Source organism: Lipotes vexillifer, unplaced genomic scaffold (assembly GCF_000442215.2).
Source record: "Lipotes vexillifer unplaced genomic scaffold, Lipotes_vexillifer_v1.1 scaffold1675, whole genome shotgun sequence".
Classification (NCBI taxonomy): domain Eukaryota; kingdom Metazoa; phylum Chordata; class Mammalia; order Artiodactyla; family Lipotidae; genus Lipotes; species Lipotes vexillifer.
Window position 1 is genome coordinate 588,041 of NW_006784891.1, and position 23,327 is coordinate 611,367.

Consider the following 23,327-nt stretch of genomic DNA (forward strand, 5'->3'; position numbering starts at 1 on the left):
TGTGTGTGTGTGTGTGTGTGTGTGTGTGTGTGTGTGTGTGTGTTTAACAGAAAGAGAGATAAACAAATAGAAAATAAAACTAAATTTTCCTATGTTGATATTTATGTCCTCATTTTCTTGCTATCCATTGACTACTGACTTCAAAGCTGTTGAACCTGAGAAAAGTAATAAAAGATGCTCATTCATTAATGCAGCAAACTCTGATCTGACATCCACAAAGGACCACTCATTCTACTAGGTTATGGAGATGTAAACACAAATAAGATGTGGTCGCTGGGTATGATTTAATGTCAGTTTTTAGCTTTTAAAAGTGAATTCTGGGGCTTCCCTGGTGGCGCAGTGGTTGAGAATCTGCCTGCCAATGCAGACGACACAGGTTCGAGCCCTGGTCTGGGAAGATCCCACATGCCATGGAGCAACTGGGCCCGTGAGCCACAATTACTGAGCCTGCGCGTCTGGAGCCTGTGCTCCGCAACAACAGAGGCCGCGATAGTGAGAGGCCTGCGCACCGCAATGAAGAGTGACCCCCACTTGCCACAACTAGAGAAAGCCCATGCACAGAAATGAAGACCCAGCACAGCCATAAATAAATAAATAAATAAATACATTGTGTAAAATGCTAATGTGGGCTTTAAGAGAGAAGCTCAGATCCCAGGTTCTAGCTTTAAAAAAAAAAAAATAAATAAATAAAAGTGAATTCTGTTTATTGTACATATATAAGAAGAATGCACTTTGGGGGGATTTCTTTAGTAATGCTGTGAACAGTCTCATACTTGCTCGTAAAGCAACAAGTTCTCTTATGCTCTTCTTACTGGAAACTCTGACTTTAAATTCCACATCTCCCAAAAGAAATAATACTTCCTTTCCTGTATGACAGATGAATACTTTATGATTATCCCTATGTCATTTCCCCCCCTGGTATTACAGACGGACACACACAGGACTAAGAACAGCAAATTAGGAATCAAGAAACATGAGTTCTCTCTACAGCTCTGCTCCTACGACCCTGAATGACCAAAGGCAAACTGAGGCCCGTCTCTACAAATAGGACTGGGATGAAATTGGAATGTGTCTCTTCTCTAACATTGTTCCCAGTGCTTGCAACCTCTGGAGTTGTTCCATCTCCTTGAGTTTAGTATTTTTAAGGGGCTTAGACTCATTAATGAGGACATGTACATAAAGCATGAAATTCAGAACATATGCATCTTTCATGTAAACAGATTAATGCGAAGTGCGTTCTAGAATGTAAGTTCCATGAAGTTTGGGACACTGTTGGTCTCATTCATGGCTATAACAGGAGTTAAATAAATATTTTTTTAAGAATGAATACATGTATATTAGTGAGACATGTAATGGAGAGGGAATATATGAAAGGAAACTTTAGATCTCAGAGAAACTCTAAAATAGGGCTCTAACTACTGGAAGAGTAATAGCTTGAAGGAGAAAGACTAGAAGATAGATTTTTCGTTTTGTTTTATTTCCTCAAAGTATGGGACAGCCTGGTGGAAGATTTCAGGTTAGGAGAGAGTACACAGGTAGGAAATTTATTCATTTATTCAGCAAATATTTAAGTATACTCTCAGTATTAGTGTAATGGTGATCAAACTTATTGATCTCACGACCCGTTTACACTTTCAAAAATTATTAAGGATCCAAAGGTATTTTGTTTATGTGGGTTTTGTATCTGATATGTGCCATATTGGGATTGAAACAAATTTAAAATTTCTAATTTAACTTATTTGAAATAATGACAGTAAGCCCTTTACGTGTTAACATAAATAATATTTTTCATGAAAAACAATATCATTTCCAAAACAAAAAAAAAGTTTAGTGAGATGATTAGTATCATTTCACATTTTTGCAAGTCTCTTTGATGTGTGGCTTCAGAGAAGACAGCAGGATTCTCATACCTGCTTCTGCAATATACTGCAGTCTGCTGTTCGGTTGAAATATACAAAATTATGGAGAAAACCCAGCTTTAAACAGGTATGGGGGTTGGAAAAGGGAGACCCTCACAAACTGTGTGAAGGAGTTCAGGAACTCCCAGGGATCTTCATCCCACACTGTGAGAACCACTGTATTCCAGAATGGTGAAACATGAGTAGTGACTTGTAGCTGAAGAAGGAATACAATATTTCTAGTTGAAGAAGGTATTGATGTCCTATTTGAAAAAAAAAAGAAGGGGGCTTCCCTGGTGGCGCAGTGGTTGGGAGTCCGCCTTCCGATGCAGGGGACACGGGTTCGTGCCCTGGTCCAGGAGGATCCCACGTGCCGCGGAGCGGCTGGGCCCGTGAGCCATGGCCACTGAGCCTGCGCGTCCGGAGCCTGTGCGAGGCCACAACAGTGAGAGGCCTGCGTACCGCAAAAAAAAAAAAAGAAAAAAAGAAAAGATGTTGGGGGATCCTTGATAAGTAAGAAGCAGCCTGGATTGGAGACTTGTATATGGCTTCTTGTTGTGAGAGAGATGAGGGAGTCTGTAGCTGTAGGTTTGGGGAATGTTACATGGTATGACTATGATTCCCTTGAGAGGGTGTGATAAGAGTCTGGAAAGATGCCACCTACTGGTGTACAAGATGGTCAACATTCATTGTTAAATCCAAAATCTCTCAAATAGAATCCTTTTTAAGCCTTTCAGGATTTTTTTGTAAAGAGAGATAACAAGTAAAATGTTAAATACATATATAAAGCATGTGTTTATATTACAATGCCTGTTTCTGATTGTTTTTCCTTTGCTTTTTTTCCAGCCCATCCAGACCTTTCAAGTTACCAAAAAGGTAAAGTAGTCTGGATTATCTTATTAAATAAGTATATGCTTTTCCCCTTTTAGTATTTTCTTTACATTTTGCTGCTGTTTTCGCCTTCCTCATTCATATTTTTGTGAAGTAAAACTAAATTTCCTCTGAGTTGGCTGCTTGAGGAATCCTATACCTCCAAAAGTGGTTTTAATCCCAAGGTTGACATTTAGCCTTTAAATGCTATTTGGGTTTAATCATTTATATTTGCATAATTATTTTGAATTCTTTCCTGTAATGGATTGGCTTCTCAGTGTCCTACTTATTAAGAGAAAAACTCTTCAGCCAACTACCATGACTTAAATTCATGGCAGTTTATTTCAGCTTGGGTTGTCTGTGTTTCTAAAAATTTTGCTATCATGTTAAGATGGAGGTATTCTTTTATGTGGAAAATTTTAGTTTTATAGTAGAAAAGCAAAATTTTAAATGGACAAGAGGTTCTGAGAAAAAGCATTGTCTCATCAGCTGTCCTTGTACATTGTGTGCATTGTGGTTCCAGATATAATGTTATTTAAGAAATTCTTAGTGATCTTTGAAATTCATTTGCTAAAGAAACTCAGATGCTAATAACCCTGAAGCCTATCTCAGGAGAGTCATCCTTTCTTTGGAGTAAAATTACTACATAAATTTTAATTAGTAATCTCCTTTCACATTTAAAAAAATTTTTTAAATTGTAATAAAATAAACATAGCATAAAGTTTACCATTTTAAAGTATACAATTCTGTGGCATTAAGTACATTCACATTATTATACAGCCATCACACCGTTCATCTCCAGAACTTTCTTCTACTTTTCAAACTGAACCTCTATACCCATTAAATAGTACCTCCTCATTTCTTTCTCCCCCCAGCTTCTGGCAACCACTATTCTACCCTGTCTCGATGAATTTCATTACTCTAATATGTACAGTACAAATATTGTACTCTGTGGAAGAGTACAGTATTTGTCCTTTTGTGACTGGCTGATTTCATTCTTTTCAGTATATTGAATATACTTATATTCAGTATATTATACAGTATATACAGAATATACAGTATATTCTTTTCAGTATATACACATATAAATACAACTTCTTCCTAAAATTAGCTTTTTCTGATTCCCCTTTCCTACCCCAGCTGGAAGTACTTGCCTCCTTCATTGAATTCACAAAACCTTTTATCTGTATCCTTCTGTTGACCTGGTTTTGTAGGTATTTGTGCACCTGTCTGATTTTTCTGAATTAGGCTCAAAGTTCCTTGAGGATAATATCCATGTCTGCAATTATTTTATTCCCAGAATGCCTGCCTTCTTACTATGTAATGTTAATTGTTGAATGAGTTTATTACGTCACAGGAAAGAAAGAGTTCTGTACTGTTTTCCTCTGTGAAATTCCATAAGCTTCAATCATTCCTCCCACTAAATTGATAGCTGATCTCACTAGAAATGTTATGATTAATAACATTTAGAAATGGGTACCCTTAAAGGCCAAGAGGAATAAGGGAGAGATATTAAAGAAAGAAACCGAGGAAGAAGAGATTTTTTTAGGAAGCAAGCAGTAGCTAAAGTGTTAAATATTGCTCAGGTCAAAGAAGATGAAAACCAAGAGAGTTAGTTGACTTTGGCAATTTCAGAAGAGTCATGAGAGCAAAAGCCAGGCTATCAGGGATTAAGGATTGGGTGGTTGGTCAGGAAAAGGAGGCCTCAAGTCCAAGGTACTCATACTCTCTAAAGCCTGGCTCTCTGCTCAGAAAGGCAGGGGTGAAAGAGAAGAGTGTTTCCAGAAAGGCAGCAAAGGGCAAAAGAAAAAAGTCTTTGTAAGCTGAGAGGAAAATTTACTGTGGAGGGCCTTATTGTAATACAAATGGCCCATTTAAAACAGGCCCCCATATAATGTCACTACAGCATAAGTTAGCCCTGTAAGACACTTCATTTGTTTTAACAGTTATTTCTGATCTTTTCCCAGAATAAACCCAATAATAAGGTGGCTGAGAATCTATGAGGATATTTGAGGGACTTCCCATTGGATCCTCATGAAAATCCATTATGGCAGGAACAGCCCGGACCAGGGTGCCAGGCAGCCTGCCCACTTACTCGGATCCACAGTTTACCCACAAAAGCAATCCATTCATGCTGTTCTTCTGAGTCCTACAAATCTGTACTATTTGAGACTTAACCTACTGAGAAGTGCCATGGATACACTTTTTTATAGAGCAGTGCCATGGGTAGCAACTGTGGGCCTAACCTAAGCAGCTGATACAGCAGTAGGGCCTTGAGGAAAACTGTTACCTGGTCAGTCACTGGGAAATGACTGCCTCTGCTGTCACCCAGGAGTTACAGAAGTGGATTGCATTTACAATTACGTCGTGTGTCTAAAGATTTACAAAAGAAGATCAGGCAGATGAAAGACAAGTACTACATGGTACGCAGAGGAACCTACTATAGTAAAAAGAGTGGTCCTTTGGAAAATTCTTCCAATGCACAGAAAAGAATGTGCAGGTTCTTTACTCAAATTTAAACTTAGTTAGAATATGTACCTGGAACCCAGACTCACCATGAAGGGAATTAGCCAAAAAAATATAGCGATAAAATTTATAGGTCATTTGTAATTTCCTTTACTTCTCCAGTTTTCCTGCTTTATTAGATTTTTTCCTTAATATTACAACCATTGTCTGGGTTTCGTATTATACATGAAACTTTTGTTTCCCACGTGGTGCCCATAGTTACACAACATCTTAGAATAGACAGCAGGAAGCAGAAGTGCCTCAGCAGTTTTGTGCTATTTAGGAGAAACCCTTGTGTGAATGACATTTACTCAGAATAGCTGGGGCTTTCCCCCATGGTGCTTTATGTCCGCAGGATGGTGATTCCATTTCTTAAGTGCGAACAGTTGTCTCTAGGAAAGGTTAGCATGTGAAACATCTGCTTTGTGAGGAAGTGGACTCGTAATATAGTAAGGTTAAACGTGTTTGGAAGAAATGTGCTGAAATCACTAATGCCGTACAGTTTCCATATGTAGTCAATGCATGGATATGGTATAGAGCAGTGCTGTAAAATCAAAACCAAATGTTTTCAAAGGCAAGAAAAAGCAATTATTGAATGAGGTTTTTAAGGTTGCTATGCATGTGTGCAGATTCTTCAAGAACACAAACAAAAAGTCATTATATGGGTAAATTAAACCACAGTATGAAAACTAAGCAATTTGGGGCCCACTGCCCTCTATTGATAACATGTTTGTAGGTAAAAATGCATAACTTCTGGCTCATTTGAAAGAAAATTGATCCGTTTAACATAAAGTATAATGAGTAATTGTGTAAGCCTGGGGCCATTTTCATTTCATAGGGCTGATATTTTAAAGGTCTAAAATGTAAAGGACTCTTTAAGTCTGAAGCAATGAACAGAAAGTCTCAAATGGGCTATTGACAAAGGACTTTATTGCTTCAAACCGGTTACTTTCATCTTAGTTTGCATTTGGTAGAAGAGGAAATGAAGTATAGCGAATATAAGCTTTGGGTGTGTTCTGGAAATACGAACGCTTCTGACCACTTGGTGTTTACATTTGAACAACTACAATCAGCGTATTGTGATTTATTTGTTTTCATTACATTCAGAATTGTTCTTAAAAAGTTATTCCATCTTATCTAGCATAATTTTTCCTTAATGAGTTTTTAAATGCAGAATTTACAGTCTAGTGAATAATGTTCAAACTTGAAGTCCTTTGGGTCTAGGTGATTTTGCATAGAGAAGTTAACTATTAGTGTGGCTTAGGAATTTAATTTTCAGATGACAGTTTGGGGAAGCATCTGTTTGTGGCAAGTTGACTTATTCCTGATGTTTTCTGTTTCTCTTGTGTTTGAAGCAAGAGATTATATCATAGTGGTTAAGAGGCCAGACTCTAGAACCATTCTAGACTACCTAGGTTCCTAGCTTTGTGACCTTTTATTTTTTTGAGATATAATTGACATGTAACATTATATTAGTTTCAGGTGTATAACATAATAATTTGATATTCATATGTATTGCAAAATAATCACCACAATAAGTTTCGTTAACATTCATCACCACACAGTTACAAATTTTTTTTCTTTCTTGTAATGAGAACTTTCAAGATCTACTCTCTAAGCAACTTTCAAGTATGTAATACAGTATTATTAACTATAGTCACCATGCTGTACATTATACCCCCAGGACGTGCTTGTTTTATGAGCTGGGCCAGCTTGCTACATTGAACAAGTTATTCAACCTGCCTGTGCCTCAGTTACATCTCATAAAGTTGTTGTGAGAATTATATGAGATGATAATCTATGTAAAGCATGAGAGCAACTGGAACTCCTAGTGGGTGCAGGCTATTATTCTTTATTTTCCTAAGGTTGCTTTTAAAAGAACAATAATGAAAAATGCCTGTGCGAGTGCTCCCTTAACGCATAATTATGTTATATTTTAACTTCCTTATTAAAATTTAATTTGAATATCTCCACAAAGGCAGATCTATGAATTTGAGAGATCAGAATATAAAAGTCAGCCATCTAAGAGACATATAATAGTTTTTTTCAGAATAATGGTTAGAGCCACTAGCTTTCTTTAAACTGCTAGCATGATTTTGAAGAAAAACTCAAAGTATATGAGCAAGAAGTCTATTTCAAATGAGCCAGAAATAGCCATCAGAGCAGCGCAGTGAGCTAAATAACACTGTTGAGAATAATTGTCCACAAGTTAAATGTTTCATTTTTTCTCTAATAAAAATTCAAGAAATCTGAAGTTGGCAGGGTACATTTTTGTTTGTTTGTTTGTTTGTTTTGCGGTACGTGGACCTCTCACTGTTGTGGCCTCTCCCGTTGTGGAGCACAGGCTCCGGACACACAGGCCCAGCGGCCATGGCTCACGGGCCCAGCCGCTCCGCGGCATGTGGGATCTTCCCGGACCGGGGCACGAACCCGTGTCCCCTGCATCGGCAGGTAGACAGACTCTCAACCACTGCGCCACCAGGGAAGCCCGGCAGAATACATTTTGAATTTTAGAAAAGTTCAGTCTAGTCAACTTCTATGAAGCACTCAGTTCTTATTGAGATCTGGAAGCATCAGGTTAGGAAGGCATGGTCCAGGATCTTATGGAAGGGCCCAGAAACATATTTCAGTGGAAGGTGGTGAATGAGGGTGTGGGAAGGGTGTTGGAAGAAATGGCTTAATGGTGGGATTTGGTAACAGAGAGGAGTTTCTGAGGCGTAGTAAGAAACTAAAGCCAGGCTGTGGTGATTAGAGAGTGAAGGGAGGATAGGTACATACATGGGTGTTTGTTCATCTAATCAATAGATAGTTACCAAGCACCTTTTAAAAGGCACTGTTCTAGGCACTGATACTACACTAAATCAACCAGTCCATCAATCAATAGTCTCTGCCCTCATGGAGCTCACAATCTAGTGGATAAGTTCATTATAGTTTTAGCTAAATGGAAGGTTAATAGGTTTATGGGGAGGTTTCAGTTTGATCTGGTTGTTCTTATGACTTATACTACCTGAACCTGTTTATGGGCTGAGCTCTTTTTCAAGAACTGATGGAGTAAAAGTAGGGAGAAAGGAATAACTGGAGAAACAAAAGTTCTGAAAGAGACTGCAAGGAGGATGGAGCCTCTCTTAAAATATATTTCTTTCCACTTAGAAAGTGTAGATTTAAGAGCTTCTTTTTGCCAGGCACAGATGTAGCAGTGAAATGTTATTTGTCAGGAATGGACATTATTCTTACTCCAATAGCCTGTAGCATCTGACCACTGCTACTTTATCACAAACAATGAGAGGACAGTGATCTTCCAATTTTCTACTACAATTATGCATAAATGCTTATAATCTCATGAGATCTTTTACTGATGAATACCTGTGCTAGGTCTGAAATAGGAAGATTTAACAAATTGCTCTCTTAGGTAGCAAAAAAACTTTACTCTGCTTCTAAGAGGCTTTCTTTGTGATCTCTCTCTGCGTTTGTAGTTATGCAGCCCTGATAGCAGACTGGCCTGTGGTTGTCTTGGGCATGTGCACTGTGTTCATCGTGGTCTGTGCCTTGGTTGGAGTATTAGTGCCAGAGCTTCCTGATTTCTCTGATCCATTGCTGGTAAGGAGAATTGCACCAGTAGAATCTGTTTATTTTCTTTAGCCCTCAGTCGTCTCAAAAGATTATTTTAAGACATGTTGCATTATGTTATTTAGTATCCCATCTCTTTTAAAAATCTTCTCAAACCATCAGTAAGTATACAATTCTCTTTCTGAAAAGTAGAGACATGTCTGTATTCTCAGGTTCTTAAAAGGGGTCAGGTAACTTGCTCACCATCAAAAATCTGGATATTTGCTTCTTGGTCTCCATGTTTAAACTAAAAAGCAGAAAATTGGAGAATCTGCAGACTGTAAAAACATCTTCAAAAAGTCTTGAAGACTGAATGTCACCTTTTTTCCCAAAGACGTTAAAGGAATTTCAGTATTACTGAGAGATAGCAGGGTCTGTTTTTAAGTAAATGTCCCTCGGAAGTGGAATAATGAGGAAAATATGAGCAAGGATAATGATAAACTCTTTGTAAAACACTGTTGCATGCATAACACAATTTAATTTGACCATGATTCTTTTATAACATAAAAATAAATGCCAGGTATGAATTTGGAAGAGAAGCTTCAGATAAGTTTTTTTTTTTCCCTCTTTCCTGAGACATGTAACATACCAAAGAATCAAACAGTTTGTCACAGTAAATAGGTGATCATTATTATGTCAAGTCATCTTGTCTTAATGCAGTTCGCCTCTGGAGTAGCTGTGAGGGACGTGTATATTTTCTGTTGAAAGCTATACATCACCTTGACATTGCCTTCCCAAGCTGTTATAACTATACTTAGCCTGAAATGAAGTACACTAATGGGAATTTGTAATATTTTGCCTTAGGGTTTTGAACCAAGAGGGACTGCAATAGGCCAGAGACTGGTCACATGGAATAACATGGTGAAAAATACAGGATACAAAGCAACATTAGCAAATTACCCCTTTAAATATGCAGATGAACAAGCCAAAAGGTAATCATTTATTAACTTTTAGACAAACAACTGCTAACGAATTCCTTTTAAACATTGCCTGAGCAAAAAGATTACATCTAAAATGTGTGGCTCAAAGTCTTTGCCACTGAATTTGTTGAAATTGTCACTGTCTTTTAAGATTTTGTTGTATATTAGTGAGGGTTTGGGGGTTTTCTTCCTTTTTCAGAAGTGAGAAAATTAATGTTCGTTGCTTATGTTCATCCTTCCAACTTAATATCAAGCGCTTCATAGGTTATGACTTTGAGGTTGTATTGTTACCAGTAGGCTTCTCAGCCTTGAAATAGTGAGGACTTGATTGAAGATCAAACTGTGTTCCATTTCAGCCATCGGGATGATAGATGGTCAGATGATCATTATGAAAGAGAGAAAAGAGAAGTTGACTGGAACTTCCACAAGGACAGCTTTTTCTGTGACGTTCCAAGTGAGTGGCATCGTAGATGACAAACCTTTCAGAGTTTCCTGGGATTGAACATGATTGATAACCTAGACTGTCAAGAGTAGGTGCCTGGTCACACAGCTTCACTGTTTCTATCGTGCTTAAAGGGGTTTTAGCCAAATTAACTTGTAATTTTACTTCTCTAGGTCAGTCAACCACTAATCTGAATTTAATTAAAAATTAATGAGAGATGATTGAGTTATATTCGGTTTTAAGAAAGATATAAATCTAATAAAATTCTTGACCTTGTCCCAAGTCTCAATGCATTTAAAAAATTCCTTGTATATTTTTTGGATTGAACCCTGACATAATCTACAGTATTATCAAAAATTTATATCTACATTGTTGATTCATTCAAAAAACCTATATTAATAGCCTTCTTGTGCCAGCCTTGTCATTAGACATTACAGGTAGCGAGATGAACAAAATAAAGTCCAGAGGTCCAAAGCTTGAATGCCTCAAGGACCTAGCTCATATATGAATGAGAAAAGTGAGCTGGGTTAAGAATGCAGGAAGTGATGGTGATTGAGGAGAATGCAGCAGAATGTGACCTTGAAAAAAAAAAAAAAAAAAAAAAACGGGTGTTGATTCATTCAAAAAACCTATATTAATAGCCTTCTTGTGCCAGCCTTGTCATTAGACATTACAGGTAGCGAGATGAACAAAATAAAGTCCAGAGGTCCAAAGCTTGAATGCCTCAAGGACCTAGCTCATATATGAATGAGAAAAGTGAGCTGGGTTAAGAATGCAGGAAGTGATGGTGATTGAGGAGAATGCAGCAGAATGTGACCTTGAAAAAAAAAAAAAAAAAAAAAACGAGGGCCCAAAGATTGTAAGAAATTCCCGGAGGCCAGGAATCCAGATTTCAATGTGGAATCACCAGATCTCTAAATGTTGGCAGCAAATTCACTAAATAAAATTCGCCGTAGCCTAGAGTCAGCCTGGTCTCTGTGCAGCTGCCAGGAAGGAGGAGTTCACGGCCTAAAGCAAACATGTGTCAGTTTGAAAGTCATTGATTAGCCCTCATGGTTACGGATGAGGAATTGCAATAACTCCAGTTTCTGATTAAATGAATATTAACATTGAAGCTCTTCTGGTTTCAGCTTTTTGTTGTTGTTGAAAATCCTTCTAAAATTTGTTTTTTCCCTATCTTCTTAGATCACTAGAGGACCTGATTGGGTCTTGGATGTTTCTAGATCTTGTCAAACCTCAGGGTCTTTATTTGTCTTGAAGACAAGAGTTTACTAAAGAAAACTTCGTGACCATGAAGTTTTTCATGTAATAAAGCTTTATTCATAAATTTGCAAATTGATTTTCTTTGTCATCACCATTAGGCATTTTAGATCATATAAAATGAATCTACTCAGTTTCAGTTGGTTCATATTAATTTTTTTAATGGCTGAGGAAGCAGAAACAGTACTTACTGAGCTCCCATTTTTCAGTACCTCATTTAATTCTCACACCTATTTGGGAAAGTGTTGCTGTCTTTATTTTACAGATGAGGAACCAAACCGAGGCTCAGAAAAGTTGTTAGTTGCCTAAGATCATCCAGCTAGTAGATGACAGAACCTGGTTACACCCAGTTCTAACTCTAAAGACCATGCTCTTTCCAGGATATCACACAACCTCCCTTATTCAGAAATATATTTTGTATTAGTATAATTTTCAAAATGTTTTTTCTAGAACTCTGAACACTCAGCCAGAATGAGGAGTATGTCTGTGATCCTGGCCAGCATTCTGTGTTTAGTTGACTGTTTTCAGTGCATTTAAGCTGATCACTTGCCGTCTTTGCTCTCTAGTTAGCTGCCAAAGAGAACATCCTTATAATCCATTCTTGATACTGCCTGGTGCATCATTCTTTGATTTTATATACCATTGGGGTGATGTGTTGTGAAATTAAGAGGGAGGCGTTCAGTTGATTTTCTGCTGAAAGTTCTTATGGATTGCTCTTCCTAATTACAGTCTGATCAGAACTAGATATGTTACATAACTACTACGATTTTTAAGATACAGTGAGTAAACAAAGGCTTTGAGCTAAAGCAATATTATAGCATTACTCTTTAAAATTTTTTTACATTTTTCTCCTGGAGTTTAATGAAAGACAGGATTCCCTACTGCTATTGAATTGCCCAGGTGGTTTCCCAGTTTGAATTATTTCTGAACGCTGAGTCTTCTGAAATTAATGAATAATTTATAAACCTTTTTCTTTTTTCTCCTATCACCAGGTGACCGATATTCCAGAATAGTATTTACTTCAGCTGGAGGGGAGACATTGTGGAATTTACCTGCAATTAAATCAATGTGCAATGTAGATAATTCAAGGGTATGTAAAGTAAAACTGAAATATGTTTAGCACAAATAAGGTTATACTTTCGAAACTCCTTTTACTGCTGACCCTGGTGCCTGATCAGATGAAAGCACTCAAGTGGCTTACCTACTGAGGAGTAAACACCAGCAGAGTGGCTTCGCATTCTTTCGGATCCCAGGATCAAAGTGTCTCTGCTTCCCCACCTTTAAAACAAACCATCTTCCTTAATAAAGAACTCTTTTTCTTTCCCACTCATGTTTTTGTCCATGATAGTCTTTTGTATTATTTCACAGCTTATTTCCTTTCAGGATAATAGTTAAGCCTTTTTTTTCCCTTCTTTTGTTGTATTTTATCTTCCTAATCTAGTTTCATTGTTCACTCCATTTCCCCCCTGAGGCGATTGTCAGCATCTTAATTATGCAATGAAATGCTCACCTTTCTGGCAATCAGTGGGTCATTTGGGCTGATGGCCTCAAAGGAAAATTTAGGGCACAGGCTAGGAAAGGGGACATCAGAGGGCATAAATACAGTATCTATGGAAATGGCCAAAGTAATCCAATCCAGATTGTTCTGAACTCTAAACACCTTGCTGCTTTACAAGACAGAAAGATGCAAGAAGACAGCAGCAGAAAGTGTAAAGTCACCTACGGATCTTGGAAGAGCTGTCAATTTCATGTGTTCAGAGGTAGTTTCTCCAAGTAGAGGCTGCTGTCTGATGTCACTAATGGCCTTGCCCAGGCACTCGTGTTCTTAGCATAATTCTAAAATGTAAACTTACTGGTCAGTTGAAAATCTAATCACATGTCCTGCTAAGAGCTAGACTGACAATCCAGTGCAATGACCTGTTCTATCAACAGGGTTTCTTAATGGAACAGAAGGTAGAAAGGACTCTTTGAGATAACCCACAGACCAGCATCTCATTGTGCTGATATAAGTACCTTCTGAGAACTGAGTGGCTTACCCAGGTCACCTAGTTGGTTGGTCCCAGATCTCCTGACTTTATTCTTCATTCTGAAAGGCTCTTTATATATTTTGAAAATAACTTTTGCATTGACTAGGATATCGGGATTTTCTGTGAGTGACATCTTGTCTCTGTGCAGCTCCAAATAGACCAAAGTCACAGACTATCTATAAACAACCCAAAGTTTCTTCATCAGTGGTCAATTTTTATTTGTCATATTTTCTCCTGTTCTACAGCTATCAGTAGGTTATTTAGAAGCTATGAACATACTTCTTGTTGTGGGTTACAACCCTTCTCATATAGAAAGTTAACTCTAAAATAGTGTATGTAGAGCACTTGCTATGTGCAAGGCTTTATGCTGGGTACTTTACTTCTCTCACAATGGACCTGTGACCTTGGAATAACACCATTTTTTTTTTATTGGAGTAAAATTGCTTTACAATGTTGTGTTAGTTATTATTTTGCCTATTTTATAGATGAGAAAAGTTCACACAGGTGGCAAGTGGCAGATGCAGGATTTCAACCCAGCCAAGCCTAATTCCAGAGTCTGTGCCTTTACCCACCATTCTTTATGCTTCCATAATGCAGATTACCACTCCCCCTATTTGTGTTTTGCCTTGTTTGACTGTGTATACCATTTCCCACTCAACTGAACCTCAAAGAATCATCATGGCCTAGAATAAGTATACTTTTTAAAAAGATCCAGCAATTTATTCTATGAATGCATCTTAGATTCTTATGTACTCAAAAGCCAGTAAGCAGTACTGTGCCATTATAGCTTTCATAAGTGAAAAACAGTATATTATTATATATATATATTTCAGACGATAAAAATCAGCATCAATAGGTAGCTGACAAAAAGGTATACAGAAAGGATAAGATAAAGAAGTTGAATGAATTACATGAAGGGACAATAATGGGAGGAAAATAATAAAGCTAAGGATGAGATTGAACACAGAATAATGCATACCCCACAATTCTGTATATTTGAGCGGTGGTGAGCTTCAAACTTGTCTCTAACCTCCCTGGCAGCCAGAGCAAAAAGGAATTCATGATCAGAGACAAAAGTCACTTAAGTAGACTACCAAATGTGTTTTTTAGAAGAAGCCCATCTTTTCCTCACACTAAGACAGGAAAGGATTGTTGCCATAGGCTTCATAAAAGAAGTGTGATGTTGTGAATAAAGTTCTTAGCAGGTTTACGAGAGGTACAGTATTGATTCTTAGTTGGTTTGTAAACCATATCTCAAGTAGGTTGGTAGCAGGAAAACATTATAGCAGAAGCATTCCTACAGGGTTAAAGCACTGAAAGGAAAGAATAAAGCACTGAAAGCTAAATACGGAGTTTCTAATGGCTTGATGCATTTGCAAAATTTAGGCTATCGAAAAGAATAGATATCTGCTTGTCTGAGTTTTTTTCCTACTAGGCTCATAATAAGGATTGGATAGCTGTGAGTCCAAGTCTGTAATCCCTGGCAAGAACATAACAATTTGTGATCCTCTTGTGAAAATTTGAGGAACAGACCCAAGACACGTACATCTGAATGAATGGTCAAGCCAATTGTAGATCCACACCAATAAATGAATAAACAGAATCAAGGCCCCCAAATACTACCTCAAGGAGCATGGTTGTAATTTTAACTTTTTAAATTAAATACTTTTTTGCCAGTTGCAAATGCCCTTGTATTCTAGTCTCAAACTCTGCTATGAACCCAGAATAACATGTGTTTCTCATAGAGATAATGTATTCAGTGATATCTTAAATAATAACTATTGGTCAACAGTTCAGATTTCAGATTATTACTGTACTTTTTTGAGTCTCCCAGCTCAAGACCCTTTGAGGATTTTTATTTGTTATGGCGGTTTGAGCAAAATGTGTCCTGAGGCTGCTTGGCAGTCTTTCCCTTTTTTCCCCCCTCAATCCTAGCTATTGTACCTAACCACTTAGTTATTAACAACTATCAAGTTGAATGGGACACACACCAAATGGTACAGAGCAGAAGAGCTTAATTGTTGGTGGGTTGACTCCAGAAAGCATCTGGTAATCAGTGTAATGTCACGAGACCAGGTCTTTCAGTGGCCGCCTGCCTGTGTTGATAATACATTGAGTTCAAATTCCAGGTCCCATTTAAATTACATGCCACTTACACTCATAGTTGAGATGGGCGCTGGTTTCCAGAGTGAAGAGCTTCTGTTTCTGATGCTCGTCTAGCTCCTCACAGAAATGCTTGGTTTTTTTTTAGACTCTTTCAAAAGGAGCCTCAGTTGACTCCCCTGATCTCCTTCATTACTTTTTTCTGCACTTTGACATTCCTACGGGACACACTGGCAGAGAGTCATTAGTAACAAAGAAGTGTGTGTGTCTCTAATCTTGACTCTGCTGGAAGCCCTTTACCCTATTTCTTAGTCTGTGCATAGTGTAGATGTTGGAGCTCAGAGGAATCAGCTTGTAGAAGGGATTTGGTGCCTAAGACCCATTTTACTCGGGTAGCTTTTGTGGACAGCTGGAATGCCCCCTTCACACGCTTAGAGGGCCCCAGAAATGTGGTTCCTGATGCTTGTTTTAAAGAGCTGTGGAGCCCTTGCTTTCTTCTTCCTCTCTAGGCTCCCTTCAACTTTTAGTACATGAGGAACTTGGTCACGTGGGGAAGGAGTGTCTAGCAGTTGATTGAACCTGGTATTAAGGGCTTAACTTTCTTCCCTTTATTCTTTCCTTAGCTTCTTAACATATCTCCAACTTGACCATTAGTTTTGAAAGTTAAGGTATCATTTAAAACTCTGCTGGTTTCTTCTTTTTCTCTCCTCTTCCTTTACTCTTATTTGAAGCCAACTCCACCCCTGCTACTATCTAACTAGGGAAGTGTGCAAAGACGTGTTATCACCACATAAGCAAAACGATCCTTAAAATTCCTGTTTGTGAATACCTAGAATGAAAAGGGCATTCCTCATAAGAGTTGCAAGAAATTGCTCTCATTAACTACATCCTTATTTTTATAAACTTCAAAGATTTCAAAACCATTCCTGTCAATCCCCTTTCCCAAGAATATGGCAAAGATGCAGCTGTCTTCTGCATAAAGATACACCTGCTTGCCAAGCTCTTCAAGCCCCACAATATAAAATATGACTGTGTTGAGTTATCTCAGTCCCAGATGACTAAGTTGTGCCGTTATCCCATCACACTTACAGACCTCGGCACTCTGTCCACAGGTTCACATAGACCCTTACACATAATATGCTGCTTCTCATGTTGAGTTGTAATGGTTTGTTTTCTTGTCTGATTTCCCTGCCTCACTGTGAGCCACTTGAGGGCAGGACCACTTTGCCTTATTTGTCTTGATAGGTGCTCAATAAATATTTTTCATTCTGGATGGATGGATGGATGGATGGATGGATGGCGACATACTCCCTGAAAGCCTAGACAATCCTTGAGCTCCATTCCTTTAGATTCAGGGCACTGGCATCCAACTCAGGATAAATGTCTTCTCTCTGTCCTTATTTCTTACCCTGTAAAAGAGTCCTCAGAAACTGTTTTCCAAAGGTTGTACATCAGCCATCACCTTTGAATGTGAGGACTGGCCCCCCAGAGGCTCATTAGCATTGATTTTTGATAGCAGCCATCAAAGTAGTATTTGGTCTGTGTTTGTCATGTCCAACTTTTAAATCTTTGGTCAGATACACACATAAAAAACCCCTGCAATTCTTTGAAAGGGTTATTCAAGGACAGAATTCTGTGCTTTCGTTTCCAGTTTTAGCTGGCAACCCTATTTCCTTTATCTTTGGCTTTTGGTTATTTAAGCAAGTACAAATATGGTCCTTCTAGCTGAGAGTGGGTTTCGTAATGGATACAGTTCATTTTCTTCCATCTGAAAACTGTCAGACATTGGGGTTGCGTTACCTTTCTTTCAGTTCACCAGGCTGACCCCAGGGACTTGCCTGTTATTCCTTTGTGGGGTAAACCTGGTTATCTGAGAGATGCTATTCCAGGGTTTCCTATTATTTATTAGATGGTTCAGTTTCCCCTGAGTTAGCACATGTGAATATTTTAACCCAGAAACAATTAAATATTAATTATCCTATTTTGTAAAATGTCAAGTAATTATCACTCTTTAAAAATGAGCTTAAAAATTAAACCTTTGTTAAAATCAACATTATTTTAGTACACTTGTATAAAAACCCTTTGACTCATTTTTCTTTACCCCCAATAGAGTATCTTAAAAAAAAAAAAAAAAAAAAAAAAAAAAAACCCCAACTTTTTATTATGGAAATTTTCAAACAGAGGCAAAAGTAGAATCGTAGAACGAATCCCTATGTGCAGGTCAGCCAACTTCAGCAATTCACAATACGTGGCCAATCTCCTTTCATCTACACCTTGCCCCTGCAGAATAAGTCCCAGTAAAGTGTCTTCATAGCCAAGTTACAAGTAACTTGGTTCTTGGATAAGTCTAAGTTCTAAAGAGGTGAATTGTGCCAGCTTCTCTTCTACTTTGAGAAAATATTTCAATGCATAATTGATAAAGCCTACTTTAATAAAAGGGAAAGGGTGGTTTTAACCTTATTAGAAAAAAGAATACTCATGCCCTTCTTGAACTTTGGAGTTTCTTCCCTAGAACAACCTTTGGTAAATAGAGATGAGGGAAAGTGATAGGAGTGGGTCGTCTTTAGCCCTGGCACTCCCGGAGAAGTCTCTGGACAGGCTCAAGAGCAGGGGGATATTTCTTATTCTCACCCTCAGGGAAGAGGGGCCATTTGTAATTTATAGACTTTTAAGATGACGGGATGGTGCAGGCTTCACTCTAATCTTAGCAATGCCAGCTTTGACATTGGAACAAATTTCAATTTTCTATAACAAGAACAGCCATAAGAAGGAAAGCCTTCTCCTTCTCCAGGAATAGTGTTCTAAACCACGTTAAATCCAGAATTGTTATACTTACTAATATGCAGCAGACCCCTGTTTACCAAAACAGAACGTTCCCCAAAAGGGGGAGTTAGCCAACTTGAATAAACTTTGAAAGATGTGGAAGAAATAATTAAATTCCTACTGAAGTATTTTATTACTTGTATATGTTTATTTAACAGCATATATATGTATATATATATATACACACACATATAATTTTAATTTAGAAACATTTTCCCCCTCTACTCATGTATCAGGAAACAATTTTATTCCAGGTTTTTCATGCGTCTTTGGCATCACTGCTTCTGATATTACCAGAATCACTTTTTTGAGTCTGACAGTTATCTAGAGACTATCATCTTTGCCTCCAAGTTGATTGAAATATAGTACCTTTGTCACCAAAAATTTCACGCTGATTACCAGAAATTTTAGGCAAAGCCACAAATTCGTTTTATATATCAATTGGGCAGTTGTTCTCTTAATTAATCCCATAGGTATACATACATAAGCTTCACAGCCTATCCATTTTATTGCTTTTTAAAGTGACTTTGAAAAGGCTTGTTTACTAAAGAGGTGTTAATTTTACCTCCTTTTTGAAACCAAACTGGCATTGACTGAAATTGTTTCACACTTGTATGTCATCCCCAAACAGGAGTTTGTTGTTCAAAATGAAGTAACCTAGTGAGCCTTCTGCAGCAGAAGAGAGCAGATTTGGGGGGAAAACTCACCTTGTGTTCAAACTGGTACCTAATTCAGAGGATGATTCTATAACTTCTGTAACTTTCCTGTTCCTCAAGGACACCGTCATTCAGACCTTTCTGTGAACTGATTTTAAACGTCAGTTCTTCCACGTGTCTCTGTCTCTGCAGATCAGATCTCATCCCCGGTTTGGTGATCTCTGCCAGAGGACCACGGCTGCTTCCTGCTGCCCCAGCTGGACGCTGGGGAACTACATCGCTATTCTGAACAACAGATCATCCTGCCAGAAAATCGTCGAGCGAGACGTTTCTCATACCTTGAAGTTACTTCGGACCTGCGCCAAACACTACCAGAACGGCACCCTGGAGCCAGACTGCTGGGACATGGCGGCCCGGAGGAAGGACCAGCTCAAGTGCACCAACGTGCCACGGAAATGTACCAAGTACAACGCTGTGTACCAGATCCTCCACTACTTGGTGGATAAAGACTTTATGGCCCCAAAGACAGCCGACTACACACCCGCTTTAAAGTACAGCATGCTCTTCTCGCCCACAGAGAAAGGGGAGAGCATGATGAACATTTACTTGGACAACTTCGAAAACTGGAACGCTTCCGACGGCGTCACCACCATCACCGGGATTGAGTTTGGGATCAAACACAGTTTGTTTCAGGATTATCTTCTGATGGATACTGTGTATCCTGCCATCGCCATCGTGATCGTCCTTTCAGTCATGTGTGTCTACACCAAGTCCATGTTTATCACTCTCATGACCATGTTTGCCATCATCAGTTCCTTGATTGTGTCCTATTTTCTCTACCGCGTGGTGTTTAACTTTGAATTTTTCCCTTTTATGAACCTCACCGCACTCATTATTTTGGTGGGCATTGGAGCGGATGATGCTTTTGTCCTGTGTGATGTCTGGAACTACACCAAATTTGACAAGCCTCACGCGGAAACCTCAGAGACAGTGAGCATCACGCTGCAACACGCCGCCCTCTCCATGTTCGTCACCAGTTTTACCACAGCGGCTGCCTTTTACGCTAACTACGTGAGCAATATCACAGCCATCAGATGCTTTGGCGTATACGCGGGGACAGCTATACTGGTGAATTACGTTTTGATGGTCACCTGGCTTCCGGCCGTGGTTGTCCTGCACGAGCGGTATCTTCTCAATATCTTTAGCTGCTTCAGGAAGCCCCAGCAGCAAATATACGATAACAAAAGCTGCTGGACAGTGGCCTGTCAGAAGTGCCATAAAGTCCTTTTTGCCATCTCGGAAGCGTCTCGAATTTTTTTTGAAAAAGTATTGCCGTGCATCGTCATTAAGTTTCGCTACCTATGGCTGGTCTGGTTCCTGGCCTTAACTGTGGGCGGGGCCTACATCGTCTGCATAAACCCAAAGATGAAGCTGCCCTCTTTGGAGCTGTCCGAGTTCCAGGTGTTCAGGTCGTCCCACCCTTTTGAACGTTATGACGCTGAGTACAAAAAGCTCTTCATGTTCGAGCGCGTCCACCACGGAGAGGAGCTCCACATGCCCATCACGGTCATCTGGGGTGTGTCCCCAGAAGACAATGGCAACCCCCTAAACCCTAAGAGCAAAGGGAAGCTGACCTTAGACAGCGGCTTTAACATCGCCAGCCCAGCTTCCCAGGTCTGGATTTTGCAGTTCTGTCAGAAACTGAGAAATCAGACATTCTTTCACCAGACTGACGAACAGGACTTCACCAGCTGCTTCATTGAGACCTTCAAGCAGTGGATGGAAAACCAGGACTGCGATGAGCCTACCCTGTACCCGTGCTGCAGCCACTGGAGCTTCCCCTATAAGCAAGAGATTTTCGAACTGTGCATCAAGAGGGCCATCATGGAGCTGGAGAGGAGTACGGGCTACCATTTGGATAGCAAAACCCCAGGGCCGAGGTTTGATATCAATGATACCATCAGGGCAGTCGTGCTAGAGTTCCAAAGCACCTACCTCTTCACACTGGCTTATGAAAAGATGCATCAGTTTTATAAAGAGGTGGACTCGTGGATTTCCAACGAGCTGAGTTCTGCACCCGAGGGCCTCAGCCACGGCTGGTTTGTCAGCAATCTGGAGTTCTATGACCTCCAGGACAGCCTCTCCGACGGCACCCTCATCGCCATGGGGCTCTCGGTGGCCGTGGCCTTTAGTGTGATGCTGCTTACAACTTGGAACATCATCATAAGCCTTTATGCCATCATTTCGATCGCCGGAACTATATTTGTCACCGTTGGTTCTCTCGTCCTGCTGGGCTGGGAGCTAAACGTTTTGGAGTCGGTCACGATTTCGGTTGCGGTCGGCCTGTCTGTAGACTTTGCCGTCCATTATGGGGTTGCTTACCGCTTGGCCCCAGACGCCGACCGAGAAGGGAAGGTGATCTTCTCTCTGAGTCGCATGGGCTCTGCCATTGCCATGGCCGCACTCACCACCTTCGTGGCTGGGGCCATGATGATGCCCTCCACGGTTCTGGCTTACACCCAGCTGGGCACCTTCATGATGCTCATCATGTGTATCAGCTGGGCTTTCGCCACCTTCTTTTTTCAGTGCATGTGCCGGTGCCTTGGGCCGCAGGGTACCTGTGGTCAGATTCCTTTACCTAAAAAACTCCAGTGCAGTGCCTTCTCCCACACCTTGTCGACAAGTCCTGGTGACAAGGGACAAAGCAAGACACACACCGTGAATGCTTATCATTTAGATCCCAGGGGCCAAAAAGCTGAAATGGAGCATGAGTTTTACGAATTAGAACCTCTGGCAGCCCACAGCTGTATGGCCTCCGAGAAGACCACTTACGAAGAGACCCACATCTGCTCTGAATTTTTCAACAGCCAGGCAAAGAAGTTAGGGATGCCTGTACACACAGCTTACAACAGCGAACTCAACCAAAGCACCAAAAATGAAACCAGCTCTGCCTTGTTGCAGCCCTCTCTCGAACAGCACACCATGTGTCACTTCTTCTCTCTGAATCAGAGATGTAGCTGCCCAAATGCCTACAAACCTTTGAAATATGGCCTGCCGTCTTGCCAGCAGATGGGTGACTGCTTGTGCCACCAGTGCGCTCCAACTGCCAGCAGCTTCATGCATGTCCAGAACGGCCTGGCCCCTCTGAAGGCTGCACACCAAGCCCCCGAGGGCTTCGTGCATCCCATCCCACACATCCACCACTGTCCCTGCCTACAGGGCAGAGTGAAACCTCCTGGAATGCAGAATTCTCTGCCCAGGAGTTTTTTCCACCACCCGGGTCAGCACATTCAGGCCCAAGAAAAACTCGGTAAGACCAGCGTACACAGTCTTCAGAGCCTAGAAGAGCATCTTCCAAAGATGGCAGAGACGTCGTCATTGGTCTGCAGAAGCGCTGGAGCTTCACACAAAGCATGCTGTGCTCCTGAGACGCACCAAAGGGGACTCTGTAAAAACAGAGACATCGGGAACGTGGAGGGCAGTGGAGAGGCTGCAAACAAGGACTCCAGTTCAGTGAGTCCGACTGACAAGGCAGAAAGGCAACTGGAGCCAGGCCTGTCACAGACTGATGTCATCGTAAACTCAGAACACTTAAGTCAGAATGAACCCCAATTCGTCTTTAACCATTTAATGGGGGAGGCTGGTTATAGGTCCCGCCCAAACAATCCACAAAGTCGTGGCAGGATTGTGAGAGTTAAGTGCAGTTCTGTGGACTGTCAAATACCAAACATTGAAGCCAACGTGCCTGCTGTATTAACACACTCGGAACTTTCTGGCGAAAGTTTGTTAATAAAAACACTTTAATAAATATTGTATTAAACCAGTGCCTCAATTGTTCCTTTGAAATGGAAGTAAAATCCGGAAGTTTAGAAAGGGAGACCAAAAATACAGGAAAAAGCTTGTTTAACTTTGTCAAAAAACATGAGATATGTTCAGATTCCATATGAACAATCAACAAACTCACTTATCTAATAAGTGTTAGCCATTTGGGATCTTATATTTTCAAAAAGTACAGTTGTTTTTTTACATTTATACCTAGCTTGAAAAGTTATTGTCTCTCTCTCTCCACCCTCTCATAGCAGTGTCAGAGATTTAGAGTTTGAACTATCTAGAACTTTCATTTCTCCCTGGCAGTTGTATTTACCTGATACCATTATTCTGGTGCCTTTTGGTTGTCAGTAATAAGGACTTTTTTTTTTTTTTTTTTTTTTTTTTTT

The 23,327-nt window shown here is 39.8% G+C and overlaps 1 protein-coding gene across 2 annotated transcripts in view; it reads left to right on the top strand.

Moving 5' to 3' along the window:
- Nucleotides 1-22,914, top strand: part of DISP1 (dispatched RND transporter family member 1) — a 65,180-nt gene extending 42,266 nt beyond the window's left edge. For both annotated transcript variants that reach the window (XM_007457024.1, XM_007457023.1), the window contains exons 3-8: nucleotides 2,745-2,774; nucleotides 8,747-8,870; nucleotides 9,684-9,811; nucleotides 10,156-10,253; nucleotides 12,494-12,591; nucleotides 19,303-22,914. In XM_007457024.1, coding sequence (XP_007457086.1) covers nucleotides 2,745-2,774; nucleotides 8,747-8,870; nucleotides 9,684-9,811; nucleotides 10,156-10,253; nucleotides 12,494-12,591; nucleotides 19,303-22,914 — 4,090 coding nt within the window. The remainder of the gene's footprint in view (nucleotides 1-2,744; nucleotides 2,775-8,746; nucleotides 8,871-9,683; nucleotides 9,812-10,155; nucleotides 10,254-12,493; nucleotides 12,592-19,302) is intronic.
- The last annotated feature ends 413 nt before the right edge of the window (nucleotides 22,915-23,327 follow it).